General features: G+C 35.1%; 1 protein-coding gene across 3 annotated transcripts in view; it reads left to right on the plus strand.

Annotated features, from left to right (window-relative positions):
* The window catches only part of LOC5566051 (mucin-5AC), a 207,720-nt gene that overhangs the window by 42,183 nt on the left and 148,969 nt on the right, over positions 1 to 16,568 (plus strand). For all 3 annotated transcript variants that reach the window (XM_021850087.1, XM_021850088.1, XM_021850089.1), the window contains exon 2: positions 4,404 to 4,571. In XM_021850087.1, coding sequence (XP_021705779.1) covers positions 4,497 to 4,571 — 75 coding nt within the window. In that variant the 5' untranslated portion in view covers positions 4,404 to 4,496. The remainder of the gene's footprint in view (positions 1 to 4,403; positions 4,572 to 16,568) is intronic.

Here is a 16,568-nt window from a genome sequence, read left to right on the forward strand (position 1 = left end):
GTTCACAAAATACAAAATTTTTAAATTTTTCATACAAAAAGCGTTACGAAGGGGAGGGGGAGGAGATCAAAAATTTCAAATTTTAGCGTTACGTAATAAGTGGACGCTGCCTAGGTGGATTGATTGTTAGGATATTCAAAAGAAAATGAAGAATAGGGATGATCTTTCTCCAAACATTTCTCTAGAAACAGTTTTATCCATTATTGTCAAAATCCATATTCCGGGATTGAAACATTGTGCAATTCCAGGGCGGAATTCTTAGAGCCTTTCTGGTAGAATTCTGGGGAGTCCAGAAATTAATTTAAGAATTCTGCTAGATTTCAAGGATAATTCCTTAAAAATATTTTGATAAAACTTCTCGCGATTTTTTTATTCATTAAAAAAGATATAATTATCTTATTATTTTTACTCTAGAGAAAATATCTAATACAATCTCTTATCTTTCGTTGCCCATCTGTTGTTACTACCTGCTTCAACATTTTGTTGTTTATCCATTCTTTCTAGAGGAACATTGCATATTTTTTTTTCATGTTTCATAAAACAACAGCAACAGAAATTAATAAAAAAAGAAAAATTGTAGAAGTTTTGAAAAATTACATTTTTTTTATTCGTACGGCTGCTGATTCCTGAAAATCAATAAGGAATCCCTTGATATATTTTCAAAGTAATGCAAAAATTTCCTCCAAGACTTAAATTTAGTTGAAACTTACAATACGTGTTTTTTCATAAGCCCTCATTGGCAATGTTAATCATAATCTGTAAATAAAAAAGTCCCTCCAAAAAAAGTTTGTTTAGGATTTTTTAAGTAGGTAAAAATTGGTTTCTACATCAGTATGTTCGCCACAGTATTATGCAACTTCGTAGTTCATGAAAAACATCTCCTAAGATGTTAAGAACAAATACCGTCAGTTAAAATTCCATCCGTTTCTACACCAATCATTGGAATTAGAAAAGACGAAGAAGATGAACAATATTTTTTATAGTAAATTTTACAAAGGTCACTTAAGATTTTATGTGAAGTATATATTTAGGAAATTCGTCAAAAAGTTTCAGAAATTCTACGGTGAGTAATTAAATTTCCAACAGTAATTTAGTATATTTTACCGAACTCAATTTAAGCTGAAATTATTCAACAAATTTCTTTAGAAGTTCATTTCAAAGAAGTGTAATATAAATAGGATATGGAGTGATTTGTAGAGTGATTTGCAAAGAAATCTTCAGACTTTTTTATGAGTTTTTCCTGAACCAAAAATGGAGAGAGAATAGATTTCTAGAATTTTAAAGAATACCTGATGACCTGAAGAAATTTTCAGTTCAGAAGCGAGTTGGAAAATTATTTAGTGAATCTGTTGATTTTTCAAGTACTTCAAAGAATTGATAGTGCTGTTTGAAGAAAAAAAAAAATCACTGGAAAATATTTGGATGAAGACATCCTAGAAGAAACAATAATATAATTATCTGAAGAAATGCTTGAACATATTGCAACGGTAATTTTTAATTATTTTAGCGGAAGAGTGTTTGAAAGAACAGATTAAATTATTCTGCAATAAATTCTATAGGAATGTTTGATTCTTTTCGACTTTTCTTGGGATGGCATTTTTGAATTAATTTTGAAATGTTATTTTCGAAAGATTGATTCTTAGAGAAACCTAAAGAAACATTAAAAAAAGCAGATGGATCTGCGGAGAACTTCTGTGAGAAATCGCTAAGAACATTTTTTCTAATTGAATCATGTTCAATTGCTAATGGAATATTAGGTGGAGTCCTTATAGGTAGTCCAAGATAAGTTGTGCTGCAATTTAATAAGCAATCCTTGAAAAATTTCCGAGAGATTTTCTGAAAGATTTACTGAAGCAAAGTTGGAAAAACCTTTTGGTGAACTATGTTAGATAACACTATCATCCTAATTTGATAAAACTAAATTTAGCTTTTATTAACACTTTGTTAAATACTGCTGTGTGCGTTTGAAACGCAAATATCAAATGCAGGAACACTAAACGCGGTAAGATTTTCTACAGGCAATCCGATGTCAAAATAAGCTTTTCTATGCTAGGTTGGCGGTGATATGTGTAATCGTTGCTAGGTGTCCTTTGATTGTTTTGTCTTACCGCATTTGAGGGACATTTAGTGAAGATTTGCACCTCAAATGCACACAGCAATACATATTACATTTTATTTGCCGTAGCAGCTCAGAATTTTCTCAAGTGAGTTGATTTCACCTGCTTCTAAGAGAAAAGAAAACTATTTTAATTAATTTGCCCAATTGAATCGAAAAATATAACGTGTTATTAGTGGCTATAAAAGATTGCAACGATTTTTGTCACAAATATTTAATTATTTTTTTCGACCTTGATTCCGATGTTTCAACATTGGATGTACTATGTAACTCATTTGTACTAAAGCAGAAAGAGTGCTTCAGAATCACTTTCAAAATTTTATTTTGTATGCTTTGCAGAACTTTCTTCCTGGTATTACAACAGCTAGTTCATATTGACACAGCATACAACATAGCCGGCCTAGAAACTTATTTGAAGATCAAAAGCTTGGTCTTAAGACAAAGTCAGTGGATACAAATTTGCATGAATGAAGAAAGAATTTGCAAAAATGAAGAAAAAATATTCAAACCTTTTTGAAATCTAGAACAGACAACACAAAGGCTTCGCACTTTGTCGGAGAGGCCTGTGTCATCCGCAACCAGTGCTGCAAAACGGTGAACAGAGTCTGTTCATGCACGACAGAAAAATGCTACCGCATCGGTGGTTCTTTTTGTGCGATTGTATTCTTGCTGTCTTTGCTCACGATCGCCCGAACACATATACTGTAGAGAGCATCGCATCATTTTATTTTGACATGCAATCACGCGTCCGATTCCCTGTGATATTTCTACAATAACACCATATATAGGTCAATTTTCTCAATACTGTCGTAGATTAGTTCGAAATCTATCTATTATAATCATAATCCACCCAATTATTCACAAAAACAGCTATGAACGAAAAAAAAGAACGGCTGTGAGCAGACTCTGCTCATTCAGCAATCACGCTTTTTTACATTTGTTTTGTTCTGGTTCTCCGATGCAAGAATCTGTGAGCAAATCGGTCGCTGTTGGTTTGTGACCGTGTGAGTGTGGATCCTGCTTAATATTGGTTCATTTTGCGTTCTTCATTTTCCACCACTGTCCGCAACAAAGATTATTGGCATACCTGAGGTAACTCAGATAAGTCAGATGGGAAAATATTGGACCCAAAATGCTGCCTTGAAGAACACCAGCTCTTACAGGAAGTCTTTCAGACTTGGAATTCTTATAATTACTCTGAAGTGTAAGAGTTGGAAGAAAACTTTAGAGTATTCTAACAAAGTGTGCTGGAAAATTCTTTTATTGTTTTTTTTTTTTTTTAATTTTACAATCATACCAAACAATGTCGAATGCGTTTTCTATTTTCTAGAAGGGCAAGATCAGCCTTCAGATTTGTTGGAATCAATCAAATTTGTTACACTTAAGAGTTGATGAGTGGTCGAAAGTCCATGTCGGTATCAAAACTATTCATCGGCAAAAAATGAATTTTCGTCGATGTGGACCATCTTTCTGTTCATCCTTTGCAAAAAGTTCAATGGTTGAGGAAAGCAAGCTGATTGAACGATAGCTAGAAGCTCCTGCAGGATTTTTGTCCGGTTTGTCGTTTTCCACTTTTCAGGAAAATATGCCAACTGAACACGTTTGTTAAATATATCAACCAAGAATAGTAAGCTATACTCTGGAAGTTTCTTGAAGATTAAAAATAAAGAGTAGATGCTTGTGATACTGCTACAATACTTCCATACAACATTCTTGCAACGGTCACGTGGCACGGCTTTATGCAATTATCTCAATCTGCCCGATGCCTTAACTTAATCTGATTATGCATTCGAACTGGATACTTATCTCAACAAGATCAAGTTGAATGGCCAACTTCGCTACGGTGGTGGTGGTGGTGGTATCGTTTCGCTCTGACTTCTGCAATTCCTACGGCGGTTGTCGTCTGTCTATCCCAGCGCAAGTTGTGTAATTGAAACGGATTAGATTCGCCGCCCTGGCGGTGTTTGTTTTCCAGTTTAGGGTATTGTCCACGCCATGTTAGGCTTATTAAATTTCAGTCGGCAAATATTTCCCACTTTTTGTTCCGTTGGGTCATTTTCAAACTCTCGTTTGGCTGCGAACGATTACATCAACTTTTTTCTTTTTGGTTTGAATAGTTGTTGTGTATTAAACTACACACGCGAAACTTTTGGTGTTTTCGAATTGATTGGAGAAAGCTTTCGCAATTTGGACCAAAACTCTGAACAGCTATGTACGATTGCAATCATTTCAATAATTCGCAAGAATTGATTTCACTTACAGTTTGTCATTTATTTCCCATTCACAGCTTCCCGCCATCGGACGTTCGATCAACCTGTGCGAAGTCTACGTGCCCACTTCTGGAGGGCCCCGTGGGCCACAGAGCTAACAATCCGATGAAATGAGGTGGAGCAGACTACTCATAACGACTGTTTTGTCGTTATTTGTAATTTTCGGATTAATTGATGCCATTAACGTAAGTATTACTCCATACATCCCCGGAGCACAAACATGCTCCACAAATATTCGCGTACAGCTTATGGCAAGTGATGTGAACTGAACCTGAGCCCCGAAATTTAGGTTGTATAAGTCGAACGAGAGTTTCTTTTCGACTTGTTGCTCTGAATCATTTTTTATGGATCGATGACGGTACCGCGCGGTAGCAAAGGTCTACTTTATGACAGCAAGCAGTAGCGCGCAATCTCAAAGTGGGATAATTTGCGACAGTGGTTCGAAGCTGTCGTTTAAGTCGGTACCATGAGCGCAGTCAGGGATGGCGAATGACCTCAAAAGTATTATTCACCAATTATTCGTAAAATTACATTTTTCGAACTTTTTGGTGGGCCGGTTTTTTCTCAAATAATTAGAAATAGATTTAAAAAATGAATAAATAAGATTTAAAAAAAAAAAATCAGCACATCTCAATCTCAATAAAATTGGCTTTCCATGTAAAGGCGAAGATTGAGTCAGTTTAGGATGTGTGAAATAAAAAGACCCACTGTAAGACTGTTTTTAGCTTTATTGTATATGTAGGCCGTTTTGCCTAGGCTTATGCAATAATATTTCACATGAATCCTAGTATTTTTTTTAATGGCTCTGGAAGAATTTCAATGACATCTCAGAAGCCAAATAAGTGTAATTTCTAAAAGATTTGTTTTGTTTTTACATTTTCAGAGCTATCTCGAAGCAAATTGTTTTTATAAGTCACAAGTCACATTGCATCACAATTTTCGAAATAACGAAACATTCAAATTGAAAATGAGAATTTACTTTGGGATGATAAGTTCATACGCACATTCCAGTACTAACGTGTTTTGAACATTTTTTAAAATTTCTCCATAGTGATTTCCATATAAACCTACATCGTCTTTGGGCCACCTTTAAATCACCACCTAGAAAGCTAGAAATTTCACAGAATAGTATTTTTATGGTAAGGGGAGATTGTATTTTCAAACATTTTTTAAATTGTGAACCGCCCTTATGTACCACTAGTGTAATGATCCGACGAATATTAGGAGGAAGCCTTTAAAAATATAAATGTGTAGTCGAAATAAAGAAAATTAATCCTAGAATCCTTCCCCAGCCCCACTCTGGATACGCTCATAGTTAGTATGGTGCTCTCTCGGGGTTACCTTGAAAGAATGTGTCGGTTTTTAGACGCGGTTCGGTGCGTCTATGAAGCCAGCCGCAGCAGCCGCTCAATTTGCCGGCTGGTTTACGGACTTTGTGAAAAGTGAAAGCTTGTAGGTACACATAATAGCTGCTACTACTTAACCTAAGATCAAGAACGTTCAACATTTCGAAATTGATCTTGTTAGTTCCATCTATAGAACGGTTTCAATTACAAAATGGAAGTTTTGAAATGTTCATCATTTTCCGCAGATTTGCATCGCTGACAAAAATGTAGGTTATTGTCAATTCCACCGCATCAACTGTCTTCCGTTGCATTTTCCGTAATTAAACACCGGAAACAGACAATTGCATTTAATGCTCACATGAACAATGCTCGGCACACAACAAGACTACTGGTTGGCGACACATGGATTCTTCTTCGCAATTAACAATCTTCCCGAAGAAATCATTCAGCTGTTAAGGTGCAGCAACGGCAAAGGTAATTATTTGCGTACTGTGCTTATCAACTCGCATATCTGTGACGCATTGTCTTGCTTACTAACCCTTAGGGGTGGTTGCATAGTATGCAAATCAGCTGCTTTGGTGACACATTTGTCGAGAGAGATTCAATCGCGTTATTTAGCCATTGTCGCAGTTGACACTAACCTTGAAAGCGCCGTATTCCCTAATTGCGTGGGTGTGGGAATCGAGAAGAGTAACATGGCGTGGAATCTGATTGAAGAAAAGAGAAACCTTTTTAGAAGCTTTGAATATTCCCAAGTGTACCGTATCAGATGCAAGATGTATAGAAGTGGACAATTCCATAGATGGAACGATCAGATTCGTAATAATGAACATTTTCATCCAATTCGAATAGCCTTACAGGAAAACAAACGAAAACATTCATCTAGGAATATTAAAACCTGTATTTTACTAATCTTAAATATTTTAAATTTTCATGCAATTGATTAATTGATTGATTGATTTGACTTTATTAACGAGATTTTTAGCCCTGGGCTAGTTCATCGGGACCAACGGCTTTACTTCCCTTCCGAAGGAAGTCGTCACTATAACTTTTTACGTCATAAGTGACTATGTCGGGGATGGGATTCGATCCCAGGTCCTCGGCGTGAGAGGCGAGTGTTCTAACCACTACACCAGGTCCGTCCCCTAAATTGATTAATTGCAAACATATTATATAGTGAAAAAAAGGTATTTACATTTTTTTTAGTAGGGTAAGTGTTCCCTTAGTTGTGGGTGGTTATTTCATTACATTAACCACAGAACCGACACTGCCAATCGACGTATTGGCTTGTTGATACACGGAATAGTTAAAAAGAGCGTTCGAATTGCTTAAAAACTGATGAAATATTACTAAAATTGCTAAATCTTTTCTCACTTGTACCAATAGTTGCGGTAAAGTGTTCCTATAGTGGAGGATCCCATAAGAAACCCACGGATACCGCAACTATAGGAGCACAAATTAAAAATATACCGTAACTAAAGGAACAGTGTACCAATAGTGTTGTTATTATTTTTCACTGACATGCCGTGGATTACTGCGATGAATCATTTTTCTCATTGGGTCGTTCTTCCCGTTACAACATTTACATGTACATTAATTGCGCTTCTTGAATGTAGGCTCTTAAATGAAGTTCAATCGTGCTTAGTACCTTCACTATTGGTACATCTACCCTATACGTTAATTCTTTTACCCAAATTTTCACAGCTGAGTTCGGCAATTGAAGAGCGTACCGAACACTCGGAAGTTAAATTTTTGTTACTGAATTACTGAATTTCTCGGTAGTGCTCAAATTCTGGATTACTGAAGAATTATAGTAGAATATTTCATTTTGGTTTGGAGGTTGACAGTTGTTTTCATTTTTTATGTGGACTGTGTAACAGTTGTAATTTAAGCGATATTTTCCACTCGCATGCAAAATTGCGGCACGTGTAACGTCTTGTGTTGGCTTGGAATGAAATATTTTGCCAAAAATCTTAATGGTGCTTTAATTTTCAAGTACCGTCGGACGGGGCTACTTTTGATTCCAGGGGCTACTTTGAACACTCACCTTTTGTATTTATTAGCAGCGTAAATATTAATCTGAACAATTTTGTGTCTTCAGCACTTTTATTAACCAATATATGCTCTACCACTAGGCATGATTTTTTTCTTGGAACAACATCAACAATAACAGGATAAACAAGAAAACATTTCAAAAAAGCTCGAATAAATATTCACAAGGTATAAAACATTGGCTATACAAACATTGTTTGAATTTTACCCATGTCGTGGAAACTTATTGGGAGCATCACAAAACTATCGAATCGTCATGTTTCATAAAAATCATGTGATTTATTTTGCTTAAAATTGTTGTTTTATTAAAATAATAGATCAAAGATCTTATTTTTGCGACTTTTATTTTATTATAATGTTTTGGTTTGTGTATTTTACAACATGAAAAAAATAAAATAAATGTTTGTTCAAGTGAATAGACATAAAACACACATATTTCAATCCGTACCAATTCCAAATTCACAGCATCATCTCTAAAAAACTATTTTTCGTCATATTTTACATGAATTTGTAGTACAGAACAGTTGCATCTTTCAAATGCTTAAATTAAACTGTTCTTAAGCCAGCTCTAAACTGCTTAGAAGCTAAAAGCATATTACAAAAGCAAACTTTTACTTCTTTACGATCTTGCGAAACTTTACTTCATAGATTGCGGTTTTAATGAAAATTAAATACTGGTAGTAAATTAGTTACCGGTATTAATGTGATCCTTCTACATATCGTCCATATAACAGTAAGAATAGAAAAAAAAGAGTTTTTGTACATAACTCATTTATCATCGCAGTACCTAGTAGTTACGTCGTTCGTTTATGTCAACTTGAAAATCGAGCATTCGTAACTGATAGTTCCATTTAAGAGGAAGTTGAAAATTTAAGTTTCATACTTCAAACTGAGAATAGTGAATGGCATGTTTCGTTGAAATTTGTTATTAATGTGTAATTGATTCTTGCTTTGCGATTTTCTACATTAAGTTTATCAATGGAAAACGTTCAATAACATCACAGTGGACGACAATCTATTGAATCAGTTTGAAAGTTATAAGGAAAAATCATTTCATTGACAAATTGTGAAAATGTCCAAAGTAGCCCCTTTTTTGTCTTGAAGGACACACTTTTTTCGCTATTCAAGTATTTTTGTTATTTCTTGATGGATTTGCCTCATATTTTGCACATTTGGTACGTACATATACAACTTAAATATAGGCAAAAATTATCAATATCCATCCATAATTCTAAGAGTTATAAATCCTCAAAGTTAAAGAATGTGGAAATAATGTCAAAAGAAGCCCCGTTTGACGGTATTAATTAGTTCCTTACGTTAAAAACATATTTTATTTATTTTATTTTGTTTTATTTTATTTCACATTAACATTAAATTGGACTAAATTACTCCAGAATTTTTATATACGCGGAGTAAGTGATAAATCAAGCCTTTTTTTCATATAATTATCAGTATCTTGGTGTTTTGAAAATACAATGTCAGAGTTTAACAGAAACGTACTTGAAATGTTAGGCAAATTAAACGAGTCAATACTTTTCTAATTGAGCAAAAATTTACTTTCAGTTTTCTTCATTTTTAGTACGCGCTAGAATTGTCGCCACCCCATTAATCCAAACATGACAAAAATAACAGTGCATGTTTACAATTGCGGTAGTAATTAAAAGTTGAATCTTGCTTGTTATGTGGATTACAGTGTAAGCAGTTCTGATTACTATAAATAATATAAATTAACAAAACCCAACCGTTTTCGGTCGACAACATCGTAAGCAGCTGCATTCATTTGACATTTTTCTTTCGTTCGTTCGCTTGATCGCTCGTGATGTAAATGTTGAAGGCAAAGGTTGTTGAATGTCAACGATAACGTGTCAACTACCGTGATTTCTTGCAACACTGATTTCAACTTTTATTGATACATTTCCCTTTTTTCGACCTCTGTCTATTAAGACGTCTCATCTGTATATGGTTGCCACTCTTTATGAATCATATAATAATCATCAAATCTTGTTAAAATATGGCGACTAGAGTGTCAATTTCTAGGCCATTTTGCTTGTCCCGGTACACTTTTCCGTGAATAAATGATTGAATTTGGAGTATTTTTTACTATGATAATATATTGGCTTTTTTCGGTGAACGCAATACCTATACTCAGGTGAGAGGGAGTAACAAAAGTAATGAAATTACAAGATGGATAGAATCGCAAGCGAGCGACGAGAGATATGAATAGAAGTTGAGAATTAACAGAGAGCCACATGTGTGAACAACACAATAGAAACGAAAAATTGTTGCCTAACGTCCTGGTCTTGAACGGCTTGATGTTGTAGTGTTGGTCACTACTAACACTAGACTGGCAAAAATTTGTCGCCTCAACCTGTTAACTATATTGTTCGGTATATTGACACATATATTGAGATGTTCGGTAATCCTATCCGCATGAATATTAAATTAATTAACTCATTTCGTGTGGTAAAGATGGATAAATTATGGGAGAAATTGTGGAAAAATTCCACGTGCTCGGTTACGGTTTATTATTTACTTGCAAACCAACCATAATAGAAACCAGGGTGCTGAATTTTCGAAGGGTTTCGTTCTACTTCGTCGTAAGCGCTATTATCCATCGTATCAAACTTAAGGCTCAAGAATCCATCATTCAATAATCAGCCATCATAGAAAACTAAAAAACAGTTTTTCTTTCATATTTAAAGAAATGTTCATGAAAATCTATCATTGCATTACACATAGCAAGTGCAATGCAATGATAGATTTTCATGAACATTGCTTCAATTTTTAACAAAAAAACTGGTTTTAAAAAATTTGAAAACATTGATGGTTATTTTCCTCTTAAAATGTTCCACCACGGTGGATATTTCCACTTACATGCAACATAGATTCATTTTCCAAGTGTATTTTTGTGAAAGCTGTTATGGTTTGTACACTTGTACACCAAAAATACAATAAAACTACTGTATTTCGTTATATAACTTCAGTTCAACTATCCACATTGCACGTTTTCACCGAAATCGCATGGACGAACACGATTTGAGAGAAATGCTTAACGATCGACACCAGTCACACCACTTTATGATACAAGTTTCATCCCACCCCCCTGTGTGACTTACTTCGTCGGGCACTTTTTTCTCTATGGAAAACCTACTTCTTCACTGAAGGATTTCATTTCAATCACACGCCGTAAAAGTTATATAATTCACGAGATTTTATTTAATTTCCTCAACGACCGTGTAAAATTGAGAATGTAAACAAAATGACGAGCAATAAATTTTAAAGGGAATTAGTATATTCCATCATGCTGAAGGAATGAAGGGAGATGCCCGTAGATCTTTATGTTCTAGTAAAACATTTTATTATAGCGTTGATATGCTGTGTTTTGACCACTCACTATATCACAGTAAGCCGCAAGTTGTGAGACGAATCTGGAAACATTTTTTTTTGTATTATTTCCAAAAAGAGATTTATCAAATCTTATTGCACAATGCTGAAGCCGTTTTGGGAAAGAATTGTTTGGTATCGGTTTGTATCAGCATCATTCACTGCAATACTGGGAAAATTGCAGTTCTCACTGATCAATGCTAAATACGATAGATACTAGCACATCACTCTATCTATGATTTTTTGCACGAAGGAACAATGCGATTTAGCTTCCTCACATGAACATCATAGGGCAATGGATAATGGCCAATGTTCTACTTCGCTCACACTTATTTTACCTAGAGTTACAATGGAGAATAACTGAAAATAATTATTTTCTGGGGATAATTTCTTTATCACTCCATCATATTTTCCGCTCATCAACTTCTCCCGAGAATTATCACTATGTGGATAAACGAAAACTGGTGCCGACGACCGGATTTGAATCTAGAACATTGTTGAAAAACAGCCGCCATGCTTGCACGCTAATCATGCTACTACATGAACTTAACGGAAGCAGTGGTTGATTTGGTGCATAAAAGCATTTGCTGCTTTTGGCGATGGACACAGGAAAGTTTCCATTGCGGAGGCAGAAATTGCATACGTATTTCATAAGAGAACGCTTGTGAATTGATTTCTCGACTGTTTTTTTTCTTTTTCATAAAGTTCTTATGAAACACTAAACGTTCGATATTCACAGGAAATTCTTGTCGTTATCATTAGAGACATTAGAGATCTTTTGAAAATCTTTATATTCCTAAATTTAAAGCGCAATTCTCTAAACACATAATGGTCCTAAAGAATTCCATAATTGATATCTATGATCCTTCAGAAGAGTATCTTATGCTGTTATATCCATTTACATCATGAACGAAATGATCGATAGAAGTTCACAAGTTTTCTTATGAGTCTCATTAGTTGCTTCTTTTGTCTTTAATCCATGAGAAATTCGTATGAAATTCTTATGTGTTTTTTTTATAGAAAGTCGACGGTTTTTCACAAGTTTTACTAATCATTGTCACACGCGCGCTTATGAATCTCTATCGTAAATATTATGTTATTACCATCGCTCCACGTAATTCATAAGATTTTCGTATGAAATTGTTAAGAAAATCATACTCCATTAGATTGTCTTATGAAAGCCAATGATCAATGCGGATGATAACCAAAAAGAGTTTCTCATGAAATTATATCTGTCTATGTAATGAGTGCTGTTTGATAAGTCTGTTGTGGAATTTTACAAGATTCTCGAATGAAAAATATAACATTATAACATGATAAATTTTTTGAACCTCATACGTTCTGTTTCCTCATTATTCCATATATGGATAGGAGAAAGATAATACAAACATTTCACAGCTGTGGAAGTGTGCGATCTATTTTCGCTTTGTTTTGTTCACGGATAAAGGCTAACCCCAAATCGAAACGATTTTTTTTACAGCGACGGTGACAAACAATCTTCGCGATTTCGCTGTTGTTTGGCTGCATGTACATGGTGAGCGTGTCTAAGCCACAGCGAAGCGATTACGCAGCGGTTTTCGTCGCGTCAGTCTAGGCGGTTCCAAAACGTTTCGAGAACTTTGAAGGCATTGTAGTGGATCATACTGAAAGTTAATTATCGACTGATGTACAGAATTACCTTTAGATTGCCTTCTAATTGAAGCCCCTTAGCTAACGTTAAAAATAAACACAATAATAACCTTTACAACAAGACAAATCTCGAAAACTTATTCAAATAGACATAAGCAGGCTGGATAATACTCCTCACCATCATTAGAGTTCGGTGAAATACTCTAGAGCAGCGTGCTGTCCTTGCCTCTTTGCGAGGGAGCGAAAAAATGCTAAACAGAGAGGCAACGAAAAATGAGCGAGGAAGATGCAGCACAAAACACAACAGAGTAAAATTCCATCAAAAAGAGTGGTCTCACAACTCCCCGAGGACTGTCTTGTTCTGGCGGGAGACTCAAGAGTTGTTTTGAGGTTGAGTAAAAGTGAGCATCGCAACAAGAGAGAGAGAGTGCCTGAAAAAATCCTCCCATTTTTTAGCATTCTCACTCGAATCGCTTGAGGATCTGTGTTGAAAATTTTGAGTTCAGTTTTTTTTCCTCAGAAAAAACGGCAAAATAGCCTCCTCTTTGCATCGAAGAGGAGTTTCTATCAAGCCTGGACTCAAGACAAAAAAGTGAACAAACCTAGTTTATCGATTCTACGTATTTCGCAGACAAAAATCTACATGCTCCGCTATAAACCAATTCGATTTTCCACTTTCGAACGTTCAATTTCCGGATTTACAAAACGACGTAAGTACGATTTTCGACTTTCACATCTCAACCACTACTTTCACCGCTCCGTTATATGGAGAGAAAAAGTGACTTAATCACGAATAAAAACAAAACACCGTAGCACTTATGAGGGTGTCGCTGAGTCGGTGGCCTCTCATTAAGTAAGTGCTACATCAACATTTCCTTCCCCAATCCCAAGTTACGGTAAAGATGGGCGTGGCCAGGAATAGTGATATTCATGCTTTTAGTATTCTTGTTTATGATTTGAACAAGGTATACTCCCCTGCCTTGTATCTGAAAGTAGTCAGAATGACAAATGAACTTTAACACTTCACTTTTTGCAAAAAAAAAAAAATAAAATACTAAAATCACTAAGGTGAGCAAATACCTTTAAACTCTAATATGTGTTGCTTATCTTGACAGATAGGCCTATTTCGTCTGCGACTTACAGACTTCTTCAGTGTCGAGTGCTCGACTTGAAGAGAACATCGCATGGATCTATTATTTATACTAGAAAAAGTGTGTGGGTATGTTAGAACTAGATTTTACCTGTAATCGTATACAGGAGGTCATTTTTTAATTGTGTACCTAATCAAATGAAAGGATTGTCAAAATTACAAATTCCTGCTTGTTTGGCAGGTGGTCAATCAATGTGTTTATGTATTGTGTGTGTGTGAAGGTTAGGTATAAGTCTAAACAGCCAAGAGTACCCATTTCCTTGATCTTTGTTTAGTAATTTATTGTGGTTTTGTTTGAAAATTTCTATGCTTTCCGCTACGTCAAGTTTCCAAGGATTTTAAATATGTCGTAAGAGTTTGATATCTTTTGTGTTAAGGAAATGTTGTTCATTGTAAATATGTTCTGCAACTTTTGATTTGAAATGGTGTATATGTCCTTTTTCTGTGTCTTTGTGTGCTTTAGTGACTTCTGCTACGTGTTCTTTAAAACGTGTATTGAGAGTCCGTTTTGTTTGTCCTATGTAAATTTTATTGCAGTGGTCGCATGTAATTTGGTAAACGCCTGATTTATATAAACTGTCAATTGGGTCTTTTGTTGAACCTAGGAGAGTTTGGAGTTGGTTGTTTCTACTGGTAAAAACTAACTCGAAACCAAACTTTCGTAGGATTGGGCGTAGCTTTTTTGTTTCATCGTTGTAATTGACGGCTATATGTTTGAGTGTTGGTTGTTCTCGTGTCAGAGTAGTAAGTGAACGTTTGTATTGTTCTCGTGTTCTTTTGTCGATGAGTTGTTGTATTGTTTGTCTTGTGTAACCGTTTAATTGTCCTGTTTCAAAAATGTAGTTAAGTTCCTTTCTTCTACCAGTTTCACTGAGGGGGATTGTTAGCATTCGATGTATCATGTGATTGAAGGAAGACATTTTGTGTTGGTGTGAGTGATTTGATGTGTTTGGAATAATACGTTGAGTGTTAGTTGGTTTTCTATAGATTTCAAATGTAAGTGATGAGTGTTCCTTTACAATAAGTAAATCCAAGAAAGGCAATTTGTTATCCTGTTCCACTTCGTAAGTAAATTCAATGTTTTTGTGAGCCTTATTAATTGTTTCTAAAGTTTGGGGTAAGATGTGTTTTTTAACTATGCTGAAAACATCATCAACGTAACGCCACCAGATTTCAGGGAGCTGGTTTTTATCTTCTAATCGTTTCTCTAAATTTGCCATAAAAATCTCACTTAAAAATGGAGAAAGAGGGTTTCCCATTGGGGCTCCATTTAACTGTTTATATGTTTCATCTCTAAAGGAAAAATAGTTTTCTTCCATGCAAAGTTTAGTTAATTTAATGTATGTACGTTTTATGTTTTATGGCAAATTTAGAGAAACGATTAGAAGATAAAAACCAGCTCCCTGAAATCTGGTGGCGTTACGTTGATGATGTTTTCAGCATAGTTAAAAAACACATCTTACCCCAAACTTTAGAAACAATTAATAAGGCTCACAAAAACATTGAATTTACTTACGAAGTGGAACAGGATAACAAATTGCCTTTCTTGGATTTACTTATTGTAAAGGAACACTCATCACTTACATTTGAAATCTATAGAAAACCAACTAACACTCAACGTATTATTCCAAACACATCAAATCACTCACACCAACACAAAATGTCTTCCTTCAATCACATGATACATCGAATGCTAACAATCCCCCTCAGTGAAACTGGTAGAAGAAAGGAACTTAACTACATTTTTGAAACAGGACAATTAAACGGTTACACAAGACAAACAATACAACAACTCATCGACAAAGCACACGAGAACAATACAAACGTTCACTTACTACTCTGACACAAGAACAACCAACACTCAAACATATAGCCGTCAATTACAACGATGAAACAAAAAAGCTACGCCCAATCCTACGAAAGTTTGGTTTCGAGTTAGTTTTTACCAGTAGAAACAACCAACTCCAAACTCTCCTAGGTTCAACAAAAGACCCAATTGACAGTTTATATAAATCAGGCGTTTACCAAATTACATGCGACCACTGCAATAAAATTTACATAGGACAAACAAAACGGACTCTCAATACACGTTTTAAAGAACACGTAGCAGAAGTCACTAAAGCACACAAAGACACAGAAAAAGGACATGTACACCATTTCAAATCAAAAGTTGCAGAACATATTTACAATGAACAACATTTCCTTAACACAAAAGATATTAAACTCTTACGACATATTTCAAATCCTTGGAAACTTGACGTAGCGGAAAGCATAGAAATTTTCAAACAAAACCACAATAAATTACTAAACAAAGATCAAGGAAATGGGTACTCTTGGCTGTTTAGACTTATACCTAACCTTCACACACACACAATACATAAACACATTGATTGACCACCAGCCAAACAAGCAGGAATTTGTAATTTTGACAATCCTTTCATTTGATTAGGTACACAATTAAAAAAATGACCTCCTGTATACGATTACAGGTAAAATCTAGTTCTAACATACCCACACACTTTTTCTAGTATAAATAATAGATCCATGCGATATTCTCTTCAAGTCGAGCACTCGACACTGAAGAAGTCTGTAAGTCGCAGACGAAATAGGCCTATCTGTCA

Source organism: Aedes aegypti, chromosome 3 (genome assembly GCF_002204515.2).
Source record: "Aedes aegypti strain LVP_AGWG chromosome 3, AaegL5.0 Primary Assembly, whole genome shotgun sequence".
NCBI lineage: Eukaryota > Metazoa > Arthropoda > Insecta > Diptera > Culicidae > Aedes > Aedes aegypti.